The following is a 19,978-nucleotide window of genomic DNA, read 5'->3' on the forward strand; positions in this document are numbered from 1 at the left end:
CCTTTCAGACATTATGGTTATCCACGTCTTATCCTCCAGGTCCTAAGGCAGTTCGCCTCTGTGATTAGTTAGCAAACTGGCTCTTGAGACTAGCCCTATCGGTGTACTCTGCGTTTGACTGGGAGACCCTCCCTCAGTGAGTCCGGTAGGAGAGTGCTGGAGTGTGAGCCCAGCACAAGCCTAGAGTCCTTTGGAAGAGACCCAAGGGGCATTATCTAGCTCAGGTTGGCCTAGGGCACGCCTGGCCAAGAGGGCTCTTAACTGGGTTTACTGAGATGGGAAACACCATCTCATTGGCTGGGCCTTGAGCTGCGTAACTGGACAACGGGAGCTGAGCAAGTGTGCAAGCAGGCATTTTTCTCTCCCTCCTTCACTGCGGATGTCATGAAATCAACTGTCTCGTGCCCTGGCATCTGTAACTCCCTGCACAGTGATGGACTAGAACCTGGAATTGAGAACGAGGTTCTTCTCCTGAGTTGCCTATTTCTAGGGTCCTTCGTCACAGCAACAGGAACGGCACAAGGACAATCTCTGGACCTGAAGTCTCGGAGAAGGAAGCCACACAGGACGGAATTCTCCGTGGGGTTTTCTAGTGGTTCCCTGGATTCCCTGGTACCGAGATGACAGTCTCTGACTGGCACAGGCCCGCGTGTCAGAGAACTGTGGAAAACCCCAAGAAGATGCAGTTATGGAAAAGCAAAACAGTAGGTGATAAAAAGAAATTTTTGGCTGTCTGGTCTCTACATGTCCTGTGATCTGTTAGCTTGCTGGATTCTGGCTTAAGGGCTAGGGGACAGCTGTGAAGAGAAAGGCTAGCCCTAACCAGATGCCTCACTGGACCTGACGGTACTCAGTGACCAGAGTCTGATGCCGTCAGCAAGTATCCTCTCCAAACCCAGAAAGAACCAATCGGTCAGCAGATAAGAAGGGGGGCTATGGTGGGGAGTGCGGGAGAAGGGGGGGACAAATAACGTCAAGGATGTTTGATAATGCCTCAGGAGATCATGTTATTTTATATTTGCACGCATACACATACATATATTAAATGAATTTATGCCACTTGGGCTGACAATGATCCCACAAGAACCACAGACTATCTAACAAAAACTCCAGTACCAGGCATGAGAAACTTCCATGTAACGGTTAGTTAGGGTAGTCCAAGCGACTCCCAAAACAATATAGGCTACTGCTGTGGCCCTTAGATGTCTCTCAGAGATAGAAGGTACGTCTCTAAGGCTGAAGACACCACGCACTTTGGGCCCAAGACTCGGGAGATTCAGGCTGTACCTAACACAACCGCCTCAGAGAGCCTGGCTTTCATAGCACCAGAAGGCGCTGTGCCTGCTGCCAAAGGAGTAAAGCGTGTTCCTACCCCGTAGCAATTCCTACAAACCAGGAAGAACAGCAAGGCAAGATGCCCTGGGGTGGTTTGAATGAGAACGGCCCCATTGGTTCCTGTATTTGAATGCTTGGTCCCCTGTTGGTGGAGCTGTTTGGGGGAAGGATTGGGAGGTGTGGTCTTGTTGAAGGAGGTGTGTCACTGGGGAGGGAGGCTTCGAGGTTTCAAAAGATCACAACTTCCCAGTTTGCTCTCTCTACCTAGTGTTTGTGGATCAGATGTAAGTTCTCAGTAGAGGGAAGCTACTGCTCTATCCCCATGCCTGCCCACCTGCCTGCCCACCTGCCTGCCCGCCTGTCTGCCTGCCTGCCCTGTCTGCCTGCCTGCCCACCTGTCTGCCTGCCCACCTGTCTGCCTGCCTGCCCACCTGCCTGCCCACCTGTCTGCCTGCCTGCCTGCTGCTGCTACCAGGATATGATGGTCATGGAGTCTAACCCTCTAGAACTGTAGGCCCCCAAATTACTTTCTTTTTATCAGTTGTGGTGGTCATGATGCTTTGTCATGGCAATAGAAAAGTAAGACAAGCTCTAAAGATGTGATAATGGCGTGGCACTCAGATAATGAGTTAACCTACAGCTATCTAATTTGACTGCTCAAGAGGAGTGATGCCGTGCCTGGTACAAGAAACCCAGCCAACAGAAGAGAAACTACCACTGACACTCTACTGCACCAGTGTGATTTCTATCTGTGTTATAAGACTCTTTATAGCCACAGAAAAAGATAGGTCTCACCCAACGTCAAAGAAACCTCTCTTTGCAACAAGCAGAGATTATTACAGAAAACCACAACTGGTCACATTGCAATGATAACTGATGGCGGAGGGCCCGCTTCAGTGGATACATCTGCAACGCCTGCACTCAAGGCTTGGGGAGTGATGTGGGAGTGATTTCTTATTAATAAAGAAACTGCCTAAGCCCCTTGATAGGCCAACTCTTACGTGGGTGGAGTAAACAGAAGAGAATGCTGGGAAAAAGAAGCTTAGTCAAGGAGTCGCCATGATTCTCCCGCTCCAGACAGATGCAGGTTAAGATCCTCCCTAGTAAGCCAGCTCGTGGGCTACACAGAATATTAGAAATGGGTTAGAACAATATGTAAGAGCTAGCCAATAAGAAGCTGAAACTAGCCGGGCCAGGCAGTGAACAGGGGAGCATCATGGAGAGGGGAACAGGAAGACTGTAAGAGCCAGAGGACAGGAAGTCTGCTGTGAATTTGTGTCTTTTAGAAAAGACAAGAAAGCTGCACCCATAATACCACAACAATATGGCTTCCAAGAGAAGACCTGAGCAGGGTCCGTATCAACAGACATGCTAGTCAACAGACACTGCGCTAACACGGAAGGACACACACAGGGTGCAGCTCCTAAACGAAGAACTACAGGCAACTAATGACCACCGAGGGAGGAAAAATTGAGCTTCTCTCAGGGATAAGCCCTCTAGTCGGTTATCCAACAACCAAGTGGTCCACCCTGAAATCATACATGCCCAAGACACTCTGAATAATTCAGAAGGTTTTATGTGTAAATGTATGCACTAATGTGTGTGTATAACAATAATAATAAAAGCAAAAGAAGCCACCAATTTGAGGAGGAGAGTGGGGTATAGGAGAAGGATTGGAGGAAGGAAAGGCAAGAGTGGAATAATGTAATTTTAGGTGTTTCGTTAAAAATTAACTAATTAAAATAACGTTAAAGGCACAAACAAAATTAGAAAGAGAACACATAAAGTTGGGAGAGATAAACCGGAGATAGATGAGGAGTTGGATGGAAGGGAATGAGGGAGAGGGCTTGGTGTAAGCACAGTGCATGTATGTGTGAATATTAATGTCTCTTAAAAAGAAGAGTAGAGAATGAGGAAGGGGAAGCACAGGAAATAGTAAGAGTCACAGTTGTAGGGTAACCTTGATTATTAGCATTGGTAAGAAGTAAAATCTGGGAACAGAAAGATGGCTCAGTTTAAAGTGCTTGCTGCAGAAGTATGAGGACACAAGATCAAATACTTAGAAGTCATGTGTAATTCCAGCACAGAGGGCAGAGAGAACCACAGAGCAAGCTAGCTAGGGAGACCATCCATACACCCACTGATTAACTCTGGGTTTGATTGAGATATCCTGCCTCAGGGTAGATGGCAGAAGAGTGGATGGAGGGCGGTTCCTGACATCGACCTTGGGCCTCCACATGCTGCATAACACAGATATGCCCACATATGATTGCACACACATGAACACATACACACACGCAAACTATATACACACACGAGCACATGCACACACATCAGATACACACACAAACCACATACACACGCATGCTCACATGCAAATGCACACACCACACATGCATGCACACATGTAAACAATACTACATATACACATTCATACATGCAAACATACATGTGTAAACACACACCACACACTCATGAAAACACACATATCACATACACACATGCACACAAATAAACACACACCCATACACATATAAACACACACATGCAAACATATACGCCACATGCACATATGCAAAAACACATATGTACACACACGCACACAAACATACATAAAAAAGTAAAAAGCAATATCTTTGGACTGTACTTCCTTTGGTGTAAAAAGGAAACAATTGTATAATTTAAAAAATGTACTACTTGCAATTAATACCCCAGATGTCCCATTTGTTGGCCATTGTGCTCATGTGCTTTTTGTCACTTCTATGTGTGACAAAAAATAAATAAAAGTGTCTCCTGAGTAATTCTTCAACCCAAAAGATCAATCACACAGTCGGCACTTTAAACCTCAGAGAGCGAATGGCAGTGTGAGGCTAAGCAAGCAGCCAGGAGTCAATGCCCTTGTCTGAAAACAGTATTTCTTTCCCTGATTGATAACACAGCCAGTAAACAGTGTTAGATTGATGAGGGTGGGGATCAGAATGTCCCCTTCCGGTAAAAGACGGGGCACTGGGGCCAGCTCCTGTCTCCAAGAGAATTCTTTTTCTTTACTGGCTTGATTGCTGTTGTTGTTATTTAAGGGGTTTGGTTTGTGTGGTTTGATTTTTAGTTCTTTGAGAATTTTGTACATTTTTTTTTATCATATTCTTTCCTCTCCCACAATTCCTCCTGGATCCACACACCCCCAACTTCATGGCCTTTTTCTTAAGACATTAAGCACAATTTTACCACTCCCATACACTTGGGTGTGCTACCACCCACGAGAGCATGGTTAGCTTAGCAGGGACCACATCCTCGGAGAGAAGTGAGTCTCCCTACTCCAGCAGCTATCAGTGACCAGTGACTACTCGGCTTGCAGTCGGACTCTGCTCATCTCCCCTTTACATGCTGGGGTTTTGTCCGGCTTAAGCTTCCTGGGTCTTGGGCATGCTCAGCTGCCACTGGAGCCTGGAAAGGGAAGCTTAGCCTCACTTAACATCTACAGCACTCAAAGTGGCTCTGGTGGGGGCACAGATGCGGGGCCTTCTCTTTATTGTGATGCTGCTCGGGCCCACATAGTCTGTGCCCTCTGCACATAAGACTCCAGGGAACATCCCCTTTTCCCCTCTTCCAGCCTTGTTCATTCTAGAAGCTCCCAGGTCACCACCTTGAATCTTCTAGGACCCTTCCTCTCTACGTTCTCATCTGGACTCTCAGTATTTCAACTTTCTGAGGGTGGTTATCACACAACCCCCTTCGTTTCTCTCCCAGTGTTACCGAATACCTGGAAAGAACAACTTAGGGGAGGAAGGGTCTTTTTCTGGCTCACAATTTGAAGAGGCACAATCTATCATGGTGGGAAGACATGGAGGTAGGAACGTGATACATAGACTCCTTGCTAATGTGGGATCCCCCTCTGTATGCTGTGAATATGTTTTATTACCATTGGTTAGCAACGGGCAGAATAGAGCTAGGCGGGGAAAACTAAGCTGGACGCAGGGAGAAAGACCTCACATCACCAAGGACAGGAAGTGGGACCAGACCATAAATGTCGGTGCTCACTCCTAGTGACCCACTTCCTCCAACAAGGTTCAAAACAACACACCAACTGTGAAGCCTGTGTGCCTATGGGGACATTCACAGTACAGGGCTGCTTCCCCCTCCTAGAGAAAGGAGGTAAACTCACAGGACAAAAGAAGCAAATGAAACACACAAGACTTGGGAAGTTCCTGAAACTTTACAAAATCCACAAGTCTCCTCATTAAGATTATAAATGCAATAAGCAATTGCTGGGAAGAGGAGGCTCCAATCTACATAGCTGCCAGAAATTGTAAGGAAGCTCCATGGGAGAGTTTGCCTGAGCTACCCATGCTGGGTAGGGGCCGTTTTCGAGTCACACAAATTCCTGTAAGTAACTCAATAACTCATTGGTTCACTAAGCTAGATTTTGGTAGAATTATCCCTTTGGTCTCTCCTCAGTGACCTCTCCAGGGTGAAGAGACATGTGCTCATATCCCTAGTAAAAAGTTACATGACATTTTCCCAGAGGCCCTTGCAGTTGGAGCTCTCGGGATAACTGTCCAGACCACTGATGCCTGTTTCTGCTGTAGTAACTAAGTCTTTGCTGTACTCGGGGCCCGAGCTGGACTAAAGGTAGAGGGCTGAGGTGGTTTCTTGTGCTATGCAACAGCAATTTATCCCTTAGCTTTTCTGTAAGTGCCTCATTTGAAATTCCCAATCAGACGGTCCCGCTTCATGCCTGAACTTGGAAATCTTGTGTTTTCCTTCCCGACATGTCCTGAGTCCTACAGTGACCGTTACTGTGCTCTGTGTAGAGTTTCTTCTCCAGCGACGCTTCCCCCAGCTGCCACCAGCAGCACCATGTCTGTCTCTCTCTCGACATAACTCTTGCGCAGGGTATCCCTCCCTTCCCCATGTCATACTCCTGAGCAGGGTGTCCCCCCTTCCCCATGTCATACTCCTGAGCAGGGTGTCCCCCCATCCCCATGTCATACTCCTGAGCAGGGTGTCCCCCCTTCCCCATGTCATACTCCTGAGCAGGGTGTCCCCCCATCCCCATGTCATACTCCTGAGCAGGGTGTCCCCTCTTCTCCCATGTCATACTCCTGAGCAGGGTGCTCCACCTTCTTCAGCGTCACACATTTTCTTCCATGAAGCCAGAAGCTAACGGATGACTACACAAGGACATATTTGGCCCTCTTGTCTCCGTGTGTGACAACTCCAAAGGGCCACCCCAGCTCACACCCTCGATGTGTCACCCTGAGGTTTCAGTTCTAACTGTACTGCAGATCTGCCCAACCCCCCTTTGCTCTCGTCCTCACAGGGATGTGTCCAGCCTGCTCACTTCCTTATAATTCCTAGAAACAACTTTCCAACCTAATGTAATCACCACTACAAACAAATGTATGGTTATGATGAGGCCACCACTGAAAATCTGATGGCTCAGATCCCCAGAACCCGTGTTAAAGCTAAGCAAGCATGGTAGCTGCCTGTAGCCCCGGCACTCGGGAAACAGAGACAAAGGGCTCTCTAGTAGCCTGATGAGTGCACTCTGGGTTTCCCAGGAGATGCTGCCTCAATCAATAAAGTGGACAGCAGTCTAAACAGACACCTGACTGAAGTTAACTTCAGGCCTGTACAGGCATATACACACATGTTCATGCTCACCAGTACATGTGTGCCCATAGGCATGTGCACACAGACACTATACACACACACACAAGACCCACATTAGAGGAAATTACTCGGATGTCCACCCTGTTATCATGCCTCATTATCAAGAGCCAATGCCTGCATGGAGTGTTCACACACGTTAAATCTACTTCTCTGTATGTTTGGTTTTTTTCTCAGTCATGCTTAATAGCAAGAATACTATCATGTCCCGCAAAAGTTCTTACTTCCATCTTGAAATTTGCTTAATCTTTCGAAATACGACGACACGGGGGCCTGCACGATGTCTAGGATAGCCAGCAGTGTTCTCGTCAGCCTCAGCAGCTCGCTGAAGCTGTAGAATCCAAAGTAGATCAGGTTCCGGGCCAGGTGGACCACCTTAAGCAGGGAGGAAGGGACAGGAGAGCATTGGAAAATGGAATACACATTTGCAATTTTTACATGTAAAGTGGTCTGAGTATTTCTAACTCCTTAACACCTGGGGATTAAAATCCCTGTGAAAAACCACTGCTCGGATTGGGACTGATCCAAATCCAGGGTCAGCTCAGCTCGTGAGAGGCTTTAAGGTGATTTAAGGGGTTTATGTTACAATATCTACTACTAATTAAATGTAAGTCAGGAGGATACCACTTAATCAGTGGTTAAATCACTTTAATAAATAGGAGACATAAATTGGCCCAGAGTTTTATGTCCCCTGCCCTGGCCTGTGGCCTTCTTGGTACTATAGAAAATAAGGGCAAGATACAGACTCCAAGGCATGGCTCTGGTGCAGGCTGTCCTCCCACACTGGGCCAGATTGCTGTATGTCACAGCAGAAATGTCATGACATACCCAAGGTTAGCCAGGATTAGACTTCGGAACACTGCATGAAAGTGTGTGTCTGTCTCTCTCTCTGTCTCTGTCTCTCTCATCTTCTCCCTCTATTTCCCCCTTCTCCTCTCTCTCTTTCCCTCCCTTCCCTCTCTCCCTCCCTCTCTCCCTCCCTCTCTCTCCTTCTCTTGCTCTCCCTCTGTGGGAAATCAGGAACCACGTCACAGGACACTCAGCCCACAGAAAAGCCACATGTCCTAAACCTGAGGTGCGTGGTGACAAGCCGGCACAGAAGCAGGTCCACCAACACCCACCCGAGAGAGGCAGGGACAGCAAACACTTCCAGCAGGGACTGAACAGACACCACCACGCCACACCCAGGCTCGTGACTCACAGAAATGGTGTTTACTATGGACTGCCACACTTGGGGGGGGGGGGTTTGTCCCATGACAGTGGATGACTGATACCCTGGGTAGGGTGTGAAAGTGTCCTCTCTCTGGTTTTGTTATTATATTATCTTCAAATTTCAATTCAGGTCAATGAGGCTCAGTCATTGTTTCTATGACGATGGGGAAAATACATCTAATTATAAAGTATTCAAAACTGTGGCTATTTACCAAGTGTAACAAAATTCACATATATGAAATGAAAATAAAGCAAGGAAAGCTATAATTCATTGATAATTGAGACAGAACATTTTAATTATCAAGGCACAATAATAAAGATTAAAATAAAATGGGGTTTTATCTCTAATTCTATTGACCATTAGTATAATAGGGACAAGGCATTACTAGTCACGAAGTACATACGTCACACTAACCAATTAGAGAAGGGCGTGATTTTCTTCTCAAATCTGGGGAGGGGGCTCCATAACCTAAAGTTTTCCGCATTTCTGTTTCAAACTGTACCACATCACTACCTGGTCTAATTAACGTGTGAACTGCATTTCTACGCATCATGCATGGTTTCAAAAGCAAGTTAATGGTTGAAATTAAAGTTTAAAAGCCCGAATCTGTATGTTATCATCATCAGATGGAATTATATCTGCCCGAACCTAACAATTCAACTGCCCAGACACCTTGATGTTACAGGAAGGGGAAGATCCATGGGGCCAAGGCATCTCATCTCTGACAAGCACACACTCATGCCTTGAGTAACTCTTTTAATGCCTCAAGTGGGGCTGGAGAGACGGCTCCGTGGCGGAGAGCATCAGCTGCTCATCCAGAGGACCTGGGTTTGGCTCCCAACACCAACATGGCTCTCAATCACCTGGTTCCAGGGGATTTGATGCCCTCTTCTGACCACTGTGGGCACTAGGCACAAAGAAAATAAATTTAAATGTTTTAAGTACCTCAAATGTCAGTTTATTTTTCTCTTTGTCCCCAAAAGGAAATGGCTGGTTTACAACTTCTTTCAAATATTCTTCCACAAATTCCATCGTGAGGGCAAATTTCCTCTTCATGTCATTTCTGGAAGAGTCTGTGGTAGAGTCATACCTGGACAGGTAACAAAAGAGCAAGTTAAGTTGATGGGAAACACTGAGGAGTGGGGACGTCATCTATTCTGATTCCCAGAGTGCACTGCCTTGCACACAGTGGGGATGTCATCTATTCTGACTCCCAGAGTCCACTGCCTTGCACACAGTGGGGACATTATCTATTCTGATTCCCAGAGTGCACTGCCTTGCACACAGTGGGGACATTATCTATTCTGACTTCCAGAGTGCACTGCCTTGCACACAGTAGGGACATTATCTATTCTGACTCCTAGAGTGCACTGCCTTGCACACAGTGGGGAAGTTATGTATTCTGACTCCCAGAGTGCACTGCCTTGCACACAGTGGGGACATTATCTATTCTAACTTCCAGAGTGCACTGCCTTGCACACAGTGGGGAATTTATGTATTCTGACTCCCAGAGTGCACTGCCTTGCACACAGTGGGGATGTTATCTATTCTGACTCCCAGAAATCACTGCCTTGCACACAGTGGGGAAGTTATCTATTCTGACTCCCACAGTGCACTGCCTTGCACACAGTGGGAATGTCATCTATTCTGACTCCCAGAGTGCACTGCCTTGCACACATCAGTCAACCTCTTGGGGTGCACATCCCACCTGTGACGGGGGCCACTGAAAACTGAGCTAGAACAAGCAGGGGAGCCTCCCAGTCATCACAAGCTGTGAGCTATGATTACTTGTTTACTAGCTTCCAGAAACATGTCTCCTGCCAGAGAGCTATCACTCGGCCCTCAGGAGGGGGTATCTTATTGACTCTTCCCAGATGAACAGTGTGAACAAAAATGCACAAATCCCTTCCTGTGTTTTTTATTTCACAATTGAAGATGCTTGACTTTGCTTGCATCTGCTGAATTTAAATGTCCTGTCACCTCTATGATGGCTCATCTTCACCGTCAACTTGGTAGGATCTAGAATCCTCTAGAAAACACACCTCTGGGCACAACCATGAGGATGTTTCCAGAACCAATTATCTGTGGAGTGTGGGAAGCACCACCCCCTGGGCTGGAGACCGTTACTGAACAGAGAGGAAAGTGAGAAATGAGATTTCTCTGCCCCCTGAGTGCAGATTCAAGGTAACAGTGCCTCAAGGTCCCGGCACACCGAGCTTTTCCTCCATGACTGATGCCCCCCTTGGACTGTGAACCTCTAGAAACCCTCCCCTCCATAAGCCACTGCTTGTCAAATATGAGAAAAGTAATGAATACAATGTACTGGCTAGTTTTATGTCAACTTGACACAAGCTAGAGTCTCTGGAAGGGAGGGACCCTCAACTGAGAAAATGTCTCCAAAGGATCCATTTGTAGCCAAGACTGTTGGGCATTTCCCTAATCAGTAATTGATGGCCAGAGGGCAGGCCATTGCGGGTGGTGCCAACCCTGGGTAGGTGGGCAAGTCAGTAAGCAGCGCCCCTCCATGGCCGCTGCATCAGCTCCTGCACTGCTTGGGTTTCTGTCCTGACTTCCTTCAGTGCAGATGATGAGGAAGTGAAAGCCAAATACACCCTTCCCCACTCAGGTTACTCTGGTCATGGTGTTTCATCACAGCAATAGGGACCCTAACTGGGGCTGGAGAGATGGCTCAGTAGTTGAGAGCACCGATTGCTCTTCAGGAGAACCCGGGTTCGATTCCCAGCACCCATGTGGCCACCCACAACTGTCTCTGACTCAAGGTCCAGGGGACCCAACATCCTCACACAGACATACATCCAGTCAAAACACCAATGCACTTAAAATTAAATAAAAAATTAGTAATCCTAACTAAGACATAGATTTTCCAAACATACTCATGGATGGTGATCTTTGTGGGAATTTCGGTCCAGAGCCGGGCATAGCGAACGGGCACCACAGACTCCTGGGGATCCCGGTCAACGTGCATGTGGAGCATGAGTCGACAGAAAGATGCCCGGAGGTCAAAGGGCAGGCTCTCATCAGACACACACCGAAGGATCAGGTCTACAGACAGCTGTGTGGAGATCTGGTTGATGGCCAGATACTGGCGGTCCAAGCACATTCTCGCGAAGAGGTTTAGCTGGTACCTAAAAGCATGAGGCGTGTTACATTATCTGTCTTTCCTCCATTAAGGCCCTAAACAGCCGCTGGGCGGGCAGATGTATTGATAAGTACCCACAACACTGAGCCAAACTCTTCAGACAGGGAGCAAATGACCGCACGGGTCTAACACCATCCCTGTCTCTACAGCCCTCTCACGGCGGGACTTCAGCCCTAACATCAAGAGCACCAAGGCAGGCATGGACGGTGAGACATGGGGAGCTGACTCTCTCCACTTTTCCCAGCCTCTGTTGGGGTGGGGGTGTGGAGCCTCCAGAATCTGCACTGACTTTATCCCCACCTGGTTGGCAAAGCAAAGAGGCTTGGTCCCAGCGATGATACCCCAGGGTTCTCCAGCCTCTAAGGTTAAGGGTGCACCGTTGGATTGGCTTTGAGATATAAAAGCCAGGTGTTTGGCATCCGTCTCTGGTTCCCACCAACCTGAGAACTTCTGCCTTGGGTTTTATTCCTTAAACTCAAAGAGCTGGTTGGGTCTTTTTCACTGTTGTTGGGTTGTTTTTTTTGTTTTGTTTTGTTTTGTTTTGTTTTGTTTTTTTGTTTTTGTTTTTTGGGTTTTTTTTTTCTCTTTTTGAAGAGGGGGCGGGCATCCACATGCAAACCTCTTGTGAGAGACAGCATTTGGGAGCTAGTTCTCTGCCGCTGCATCGGGCTTGCGTGACAAGCATTGGTACCCATTGAGCCATCTTGCCAGCACCCCAGCTGTGTTACTAAACCCAACATGCTGACCCCTGGGAACCACCTCTCGTGCCCTTGCTAATAAACACAGGTGCCCTTTCAGAACTACAGACACTGACCCCTCTCAAGCCCCAAAGATCACATGCTCACATCATCCCCTCTAGACCCACAGCCACTTCCTATGAGGCCACCTCTGCCACCAGATCTGTCTCACCCCAGTTTCTCCTCCCCCCCAGTCCACAGTCAAGGTCCTGTTGCTTCTCATCTGCCCCCATGTCCCATCAGTAACAGTAAGAAACGCCCACTGACAAAAGCCCCAAGCCCATCAGAGAACACAAGCAGAAACCACATATATAAGCCCTCATTCTGAGATCTTTAGGGGGTCCTGACCATCTCAGCTGCCACCTTAGAGGTTCGAGAGAATCGGCTCCCTGTGAATGCTCCCTGTGTAAGGCGAGTGGCCCCAGTACCTATAATAGGTCAGAACTTCTAGGTCAGCCTTGGTGCCCTCCTTGGCTTCCTGGGCGAGGTGCCTGATGGCCTTGCCGTGAGGCTCCTTGTTGCTGTCAATCCAATAAAGCCAAACCTCCTCATCGTCAATGTCGTCGGGAAGGATGGAGCTCTCCATAGGGTTTTCCACTTGCATGGACACCAGCCTTGAAACAACGACACACAAAATCTATTAAGAAGCGCACGTTCGGCGAGGGACGCTCCGACAGACGCCTCCGCGGGGCAGCTTACTTTGTCTGAATGAGGATGTCCGCATTGCCAGGACTCAGCATGAATTTGCAGATGAGTTCCTGGGTGATGGGGATGGCAGTGCTGTTGGACACACAGAGGTCAGACAAATAGTCTAGAAACCTAGGTGGGGAAGAGCAAACGTGAAGGAGAAGCATTTTATTTTCATATTTTAACAATGTACCTTTTAGTAATTCTTCAATGACTTCATTATTGTAAACAAAACCACTTGAGAGTATCCACTCATTAACTTAATTTTTTTTTTTTTTAGTTATTAAAGGGTGGGCATGTCCAGACTTGGGTTCTGTCAAGCCACGGTGTGTGTGTGGAGGTCAGAGGACAACTTTCAGTCGTTTCTGCCCATCTGGAGGCAATCTCCTGCTTCTGCTGCGCTGTGTCCATCCGGCCCACCCACTGCTGACTGAGCTGCCTCCACCTCCCCTCTCACTGCGGAAGAGCTGGAATCAGAGATGGGAGCCGAGCGTCGCTGCACCCAGCTCTTCTACCAGAGATCTAGGGAGTGAACTCAGACCACCAGGCTTCAACAGCAAATGCTTTTACCCCCTGCACCATCTTGCCAGCCCGACAAAACATTTTAATAAAATCATCACAACAGAAATATAATTTGGAACTTAATAAAAGAAGCCCGTGTTGATACGGTTTTAATATTGTTTCATGCAGAGTTTTTCTGTGTTCTGCTCATCTACCGCCTCATTAAAAGCAAATTCAACAACACTTTCTGTTACATATAAGCCTTGTTTAGAATGGGTGTGTTTGCTTCTATGTTTTTAGGTGATATTTATCCATTAGCACAAGGACTCATGTTTAGAAAATCATTTATCTTCCCTCAAGTGAGTGTCTCCAAAACGAAATATCAATAAAAAGGCAAAACAAAGTGAGTACATGACAGGGTTGGGAAGCACGCTTAGGAAAGGACAGTCGGTCACAGGAGAGGGCCCTGTGCACCTTTTAGCATTCAGAACTCAGCAGAGAAAGCACAGTGGGTGTTCTTGACTAGTCTGCATTCACTGTGCCCATCTAAGGCAGCAAGGAATGAGAAGATGGAGTGCAACCCCCTAAGACCTAGCACCCCATTCCTGTACAACTTCTCAGACCCGGCACCCACTTCCTGTGCAACCCTCCCCCCGACCCGGCATCCCCTTCCTGTGCAACCCCTTCAGACCTGACACCCCTTTCCTGTGCAACCCCCTCGGGTTGGGCACCCCCTTCCTGTGCAGCCCCCTCAGACCTGGCACCCCCTCCCTAACTCGGTCGGGGGTGCTCACCAGGATGCTGTCTGTCTTTCATTTTCTCCTTCCTAAAGTGTGGGTGAGAGCTCAGCAGCCCCCAAGTGTGATGGTCACTGTGTCATCTCGACACTGGGAAGGCTGAGGCAGGATTGCCTCAACCGGAAGTGAGTTCCAGGCCAGCTTGGCCTAGAGTTGTGAGAGGAAAATAAAACAAAACATCAAGCCCTAGGTTCAATTCCCAGTACCAAACTAGAAACAGAAAATAAGTCATTCCCTGCATTTTATTAAAATCTGGACAGCAATGCGCAACACCAACCCCGTGAGAATGCTCTGTATAATATTTAAGTGAGGCACCCACCAGGAGTGCCCAACCTTTTGACACCGCAGGATGGTGCCATGGCCCATAAATGTGTTGGTCCCCATTCACAGCTCTCCTAGGACCCATGTGGCCCACAGCTGCAAGCTGGGCCCCTGCATGAGTCTATGGGTATATGTTCTGGGGGTTTTGTGCCTTATTTTTCAGTACTGGGGATTAAACCTTGGGCCTCACGTTCTCCCACTGGGCCAAGTCCTCAACCGTTTTTTAGATTTATTTTACTACAGGGCCCTACTAAGTCCCCACGCTGTCCTTAAACTCACTGTTGTAACACAGGTCCTGTAATCCTCCTGCCTCAGCCCCTGAGCAGCCGGGATTACAGGTGTGAAAACACATGACTATATTTTGAAAGGCCACATGGAAGTCAATGAGTGCATTTGAATGTCAGTCTAGGGCCGGGGTGCAGTGCAGCAGGCAATCCCTTTGCTAGCATGTGGGAGCCTCAGGTTAGATTCCCCAGCACCACCGAGACGCGGAAACAATGTCTCTCAAGGACTCTGATGGAATGTGAAGCAGAACTGTTACCACACACCGCTGGCTGTCACAGACATAACCGCATCTGCCCGTCAAGAGTCAGTGCTGGACAGATGCTCAACTTTTGTTGATGGGGAAAGCCTTGTGAACAAACAATCTTTAAGAGGTGGGTCTTAGTTAAGGCGTGGCTTTGCCGGGACCCAGGTGAAAGCATGTGCATGTCCATGTGCACTCTCTGTGCCTTCTCCCCATGGGACATTGCTGTGCTTGGACTTTTCGTTTCCTGTTTCATGAGTTTTCCACTTACAATAAATAAAATACAATTGTTGTATCCTTAGCTAGCCTTGCATTTTCTACATTTTGTTGGTTTTGGTTTTTTTTTCTTTCTTTCTTTTTATTTTTTGGATTTTGAGACAGGGTTTCTCTGTAGCTTTTTGGTTCCTGTCCTGGAACTAGCTCTTGTAGACCAGGCTGGCCTCAAACTCACAGAGACCCACCTGCCTCTACCTCCCGAGTGCTGGGATTAAAGGCGTGCGCCACCATTGCCCGGCTTTGGTTTTGGTTTTTATTTTGTTTACTGAGACAGGGTTTCTCTGTAGCTTTGGTGGCTGTCCTGGAACTCACTCTGTAGACCAGACTGGCCTCGAGCTCAGAGATCCACCTGTCTCTGCCACCTCAGTGCTGGGATTAAAAGCCCAGAGATGCTCAACTTTTTTAACTTAAAATAAAATTTTAAAAGCTCTCCCATCCTCGCCAGTGTAGAGCTGGGCTGGGGCCCCACCATCCCCTAGAGCAGACCTGGGCTCCCGGTTCCTCCTGAGCAGGCTGACGAAGGTTTCGATCTCTTTGGCTGTGATGTGTTTCTCCAGTAGTTTGCGGTTGTTGTGTAACAGGGCTGTGATCGTATCTTCTGCCAAAATATCGTAGCCAATCTGGGACTGCATAACGCAGAAGTTCTTAGCGATATATTCCTGTGGAGAGGGAGAGACGTCAGGGAAAAGTATCCACGTCACACAATCCAACCTGTAACCGAAGGCTGGGGTGGAGCTTTGTGGGAGATCGCTTGCCTGGCTTGTGAAAGCTCAAGGTTCCATCCTCAGTGCCGCAAATAACTAATCTATTAAAAGCTATGTCTCTGACCATTATTTTTTTAAAATGGGTACTGACACTCTCATAAGTGAGAAAAACAAATCTAAATTTACTTTTACGCCATGGCTTAGAATTTCACCAGGCTCAAGGGGCCCTCTGATCTCACCAGAAGTTAGAATAATCAGTTCTGGGGATAGGATAATTTCTAACAAGAATGTGACTGGCTGATGCCTGGTCCTGGAGCCTGAGATAAGTGTGGCCATCTGAGAGCTCCACATGGACTCCAGATGTTTATTTGTTTGTTTTCCTCTGACTGACACTAAAATCACCAACAAAATCGTCTCTGATAAATAATATCAAAACCTTAGCACACTTATCAGTAAGGAGCAATCAAATGGGATCACACAATAGCTCAAGTTATTGATTAGATCCAGCATGCAATCACTATTTTGTGATGGCGTCCAAAGTTCTGGACACTCTGTGGGAAGCCGTGAATGTGGCTGTCCACGGGAAAGGTCTCTGTGGGAAGCCGCGAACGTGGCTGTCCACGGGAAAGCTCTCTCTGGAGATTACATGGAGCAGCAAAGAGGGAAAACAAGCAAACAGATGCGCTTTCACATGCGGGTGAGTGAATGAACGGAGACCAGAGGCAACAGCGGAGCAGAGAGGCTGGAGAGAAAGGACATGGAAGCAAAGATGAAGAGGATGTAAGGACAGTAGCCATGGGAGAGGCGTGCCAAGCAACCAAGTGGCACCTACAATGGTCCTGTGGTAGAGGAAACCGCAAACACCAGGCACACACATGGTGCACACACACACACAGGCAGGGGAAACACCCATAACATAAAATAAATCATTTTAACTGTATAAGAGAGAGTCAGCTTGATTAGGTGATAATTTCTTTGTTTAAAAAAAAATAGAGTGAGTCCTTGTAAGTTGTGGCAAAGGCCAAAATGTTATTCTAACAGCAAAAGAGGGGGGCACTAATGCACTATGGGGAGGCTCAACTACGCACTATTCAATCTGCTTCCTGTTCTTTTCTTCTTTAATATCTGTCATTTGTGTGTGGATGTGCGCCACATGCATGCAGTACTCACAGACGCCAGAAGAGGGTGCCAGACATCCTGGAACTGGGGTTAGAGGCAGTTGGAAGCCCCTGTGTCGACGCTGGGAACTGAACCCAGACCCTCAGGAAGGGAAGTCCGTGCTGCTGAGCCATCTCCAGCCCTGTTCCTTGTCCTTAATCTCACCCGCTATGTCCCAAACCACACTCACTTGTTTTTACACTCTGTGTATCAACCACACATCCATAGAACCCTAGAGCTAAGGAATGTAACTCCTTCAACGAGCAAACGTTTTCTATTCCTGGGGGTTTCTCCTTGGGAACACACCTCTGTGTCGATGATGAGATCATTTATTGATTAGAAAGTGGTTTTTGCCTTGAGCAAAATTTACCAGAATGCACCTAGTTCTTGAAAATAATATTGGTTGCACAAATCTAATTATAATCTAGGAATCGTTTTGTGGCCTCTGGAGTGAGTGATGTCCTGCGAATGGGTGGTCAATTAACGAAAGTCAAGTCCTCTGCGTGTGTCACCTTAAAGCTGTGTGTTGATTTACACACTTTTATGACCATCAGAACCATATTCTGGGGGGAGTAAGCTTCCGAGATGCTGATGAATAATTAATGAAATTAGAGGTGCTATCGAGTTCTCTAAATAATAATAAACCCAAGCACAACATTAGTACCTGGGTTGGCGCTAACTCACACATGAACTCTTGATCTAATGTTTAAATGCAGGTGGAGACAATGGAAAATTAGATAACCAAGGCAAAAACTAAACCTTTTCTCCCTACATTTTAAAATCTTTCCCCATAAACCACCAGAAAGCTATCTGTAGTAGCTAGAGGAGTGGCTTGCTGTGGCTCACTTCAATGGATACAGTTCACTGTGGTCAGGATGCCAGGGGAGAGGAGAGTACGCTGGCCACATAACACTCAGCCAGGAGCGGGGACACTGGTGTTGGGATCACGTTCTTTTCATTTAGTCCTGGGCCCAGCCCCCAGAGCGGTGCTGCCCACTGCTGTAGGAAATCCTACAGCTGCCCAGGGGGCGTGGCCTCTTATATTATTCATGCCAATGTAAAGCATGCATCCGGCCTCTTTTCCAGCTGTGAGATTCAGTTGCTGGTCTCTGTTCCAGCAGATGATATTGATCGGTGAGTCTACCCCAAAATTAATAACCTTCTATTATTCTCAATGCTGAGCTAGTGTGGGGTTTCTTTTAAGCCCACATTCAAGGTCTTCCATTTTTGGTTAAAGACCTGTCTGTGTGTGCAGGTCGCAGGCAGCTGGCACGGCTACTGCGTGTTCATGAATGCAGCATCGTGTCATGTTCTGAAGACAGCATTTCACAGGGCTCCCACCCCGGCCTCCAGCTCCCACAATCTCCCCACTACTGCTTCTGACATGGTTCCGGGGTCTCTGGGGACGCTAGAGGTGTCCCATCTGGGTCTGAGCAAATGCAAACTTGCTTAATTCAACAGAACAGGAAAAAAGAGGTTCCAGCCATGGTTTAGAGTCAATGAGAGTCTGCAGAAACAGATGGGGTAAGGGACCCTCAGTGAGCCACCCAGGAGTCCTTGTTCCTTGGTCAGATCAGTGACTTAGCTCAAGAGGAGATGAGTGGAAAGGGGAGGAGAGGGGAGGGGGAGGGGAGGAGAGGGAAAGGGAAAGGGAGAGGAGAGCACTAGAGAGGAGTAGATCGCCAGCAGGGACACAATGTAAGGAATCTAGAGACCGCATAAACACCTACCCAGCGGGTGATTATGTGTGTGCTCAAATGTGTTTGCTTGACAGGAAGATGCGGTGTTTTCAGGGCGGACCCCCACCCGGTTCCAGATGTGAGCAAACCACTGTCTTATGCAGCCATTACCACACAGCCATCTGCCGCCAGGCCTTCCTTGCCTCGATATCCTCAAGTGGGGAGGAGTGAAACCCACCAGCTGCCTCTCAGCTGTCGGGCGCTGTCCAGGATGCTCCAGTGCCACATCCCCAATGCCTAAAGTCTGTCTTAGCCTTCTGGATCTATTCCTTCCTGTGGAGACACGAAGGACCCTGTCTACCCTGCCATCCTACTGGAATGTGGGTAAACTGGCAGTATGGCCCCAGTGGCAGCATTTCAACCAGAAAGTACGAGGTTCGTCACCGGGATGGCATCGGAGGTGTATATTATATTTGTGCATGCATCTAAATACATGATACGTTTAAGGGCCTGTTAAAACTGTCAGTTTGCTCCTGTTTCTTGACATATTATTTACTGTCTAGCTAATCTGTTTTAAATATTCTTTTTGGACCTCTCTTAATCTCAAAGCTGAATTCCAAAGCCAACATATTTTAACAGTCTTCCTTAAGGAGAAAAAAAAATCTTTTCTTGCCAAAATACTTCCAGGTTCTCGGAGATGACTCAGAATCTGGGTTTACACACTGGATTCATTCTTAAAACTGTAGTCTGGCATTTGAGGATATAGCCAAGTCACAGTGCCCACCTGGTGCCAAGTTTGTTTCCCAATACCAGAAGAAGAAAAACAAAACACACACAAATTATATAAGTTTGAGTGCCTCACTCAGCTCCTCTGTCTCTGTTCCTTATCTTAACTCGGTGCTATTTAAGCTGAGTTGATTTGTTAAAACTGCCAAGCTTGAAACAAAAATGAGTGCAAGTTGAGTGTTGCTCGCTTGCCTCAACCTCCTCCCTCCTGATCCCTAGCCTTGAGCTCTGAGTCTCAGGCCCCGCCCCCCAGCCGTCTCTCAGGTCATAGTCCCTCATGAACTAAACTCAGCAATTAAAGACTCATGCCTTTAATTCCAGCACTTAGGAGGCAGAGGCAGGCAGATCTCTGAGTTTGAGGTCAGCCTGGTCTATACAGTGAGTTCCAGGATAGCCAGGGCTACACAGAGAAACCCTGTCTCGAAAAA

General features: G+C 47.5%; 1 protein-coding gene across 1 annotated transcript in view; it reads right to left on the bottom strand.

Moving 5' to 3' along the window:
* Itpr2 (inositol 1,4,5-trisphosphate receptor type 2) overlaps nucleotides 1-19,978 on the bottom strand; it is a 391,521-nt gene that overhangs the window by 252,420 nt on the left and 119,123 nt on the right. Inside the window, exons 15-21 of the mRNA XM_050164739.1 lie at nucleotides 18,325-18,493; nucleotides 15,710-15,992; nucleotides 12,815-12,934; nucleotides 12,544-12,729; nucleotides 11,113-11,364; nucleotides 9,164-9,308; nucleotides 7,230-7,380 (exon numbers count right to left, since the gene is read on the bottom strand). Coding sequence (XP_050020696.1) covers nucleotides 7,230-7,380; nucleotides 9,164-9,308; nucleotides 11,113-11,364; nucleotides 12,544-12,729; nucleotides 12,815-12,934; nucleotides 15,710-15,992; nucleotides 18,325-18,493 — 1,306 coding nt within the window. The remainder of the gene's footprint in view (nucleotides 1-7,229; nucleotides 7,381-9,163; nucleotides 9,309-11,112; nucleotides 11,365-12,543; nucleotides 12,730-12,814; nucleotides 12,935-15,709; nucleotides 15,993-18,324; nucleotides 18,494-19,978) is intronic.

Source organism: Alexandromys fortis, unplaced genomic scaffold (assembly GCF_014885135.2).
Source record: "Alexandromys fortis isolate MF-2015 unplaced genomic scaffold, M_Fortis_MF-2015_v1.1 scaffold_153, whole genome shotgun sequence".
Lineage (NCBI taxonomy): Eukaryota > Metazoa > Chordata > Mammalia > Rodentia > Cricetidae > Alexandromys > Alexandromys fortis.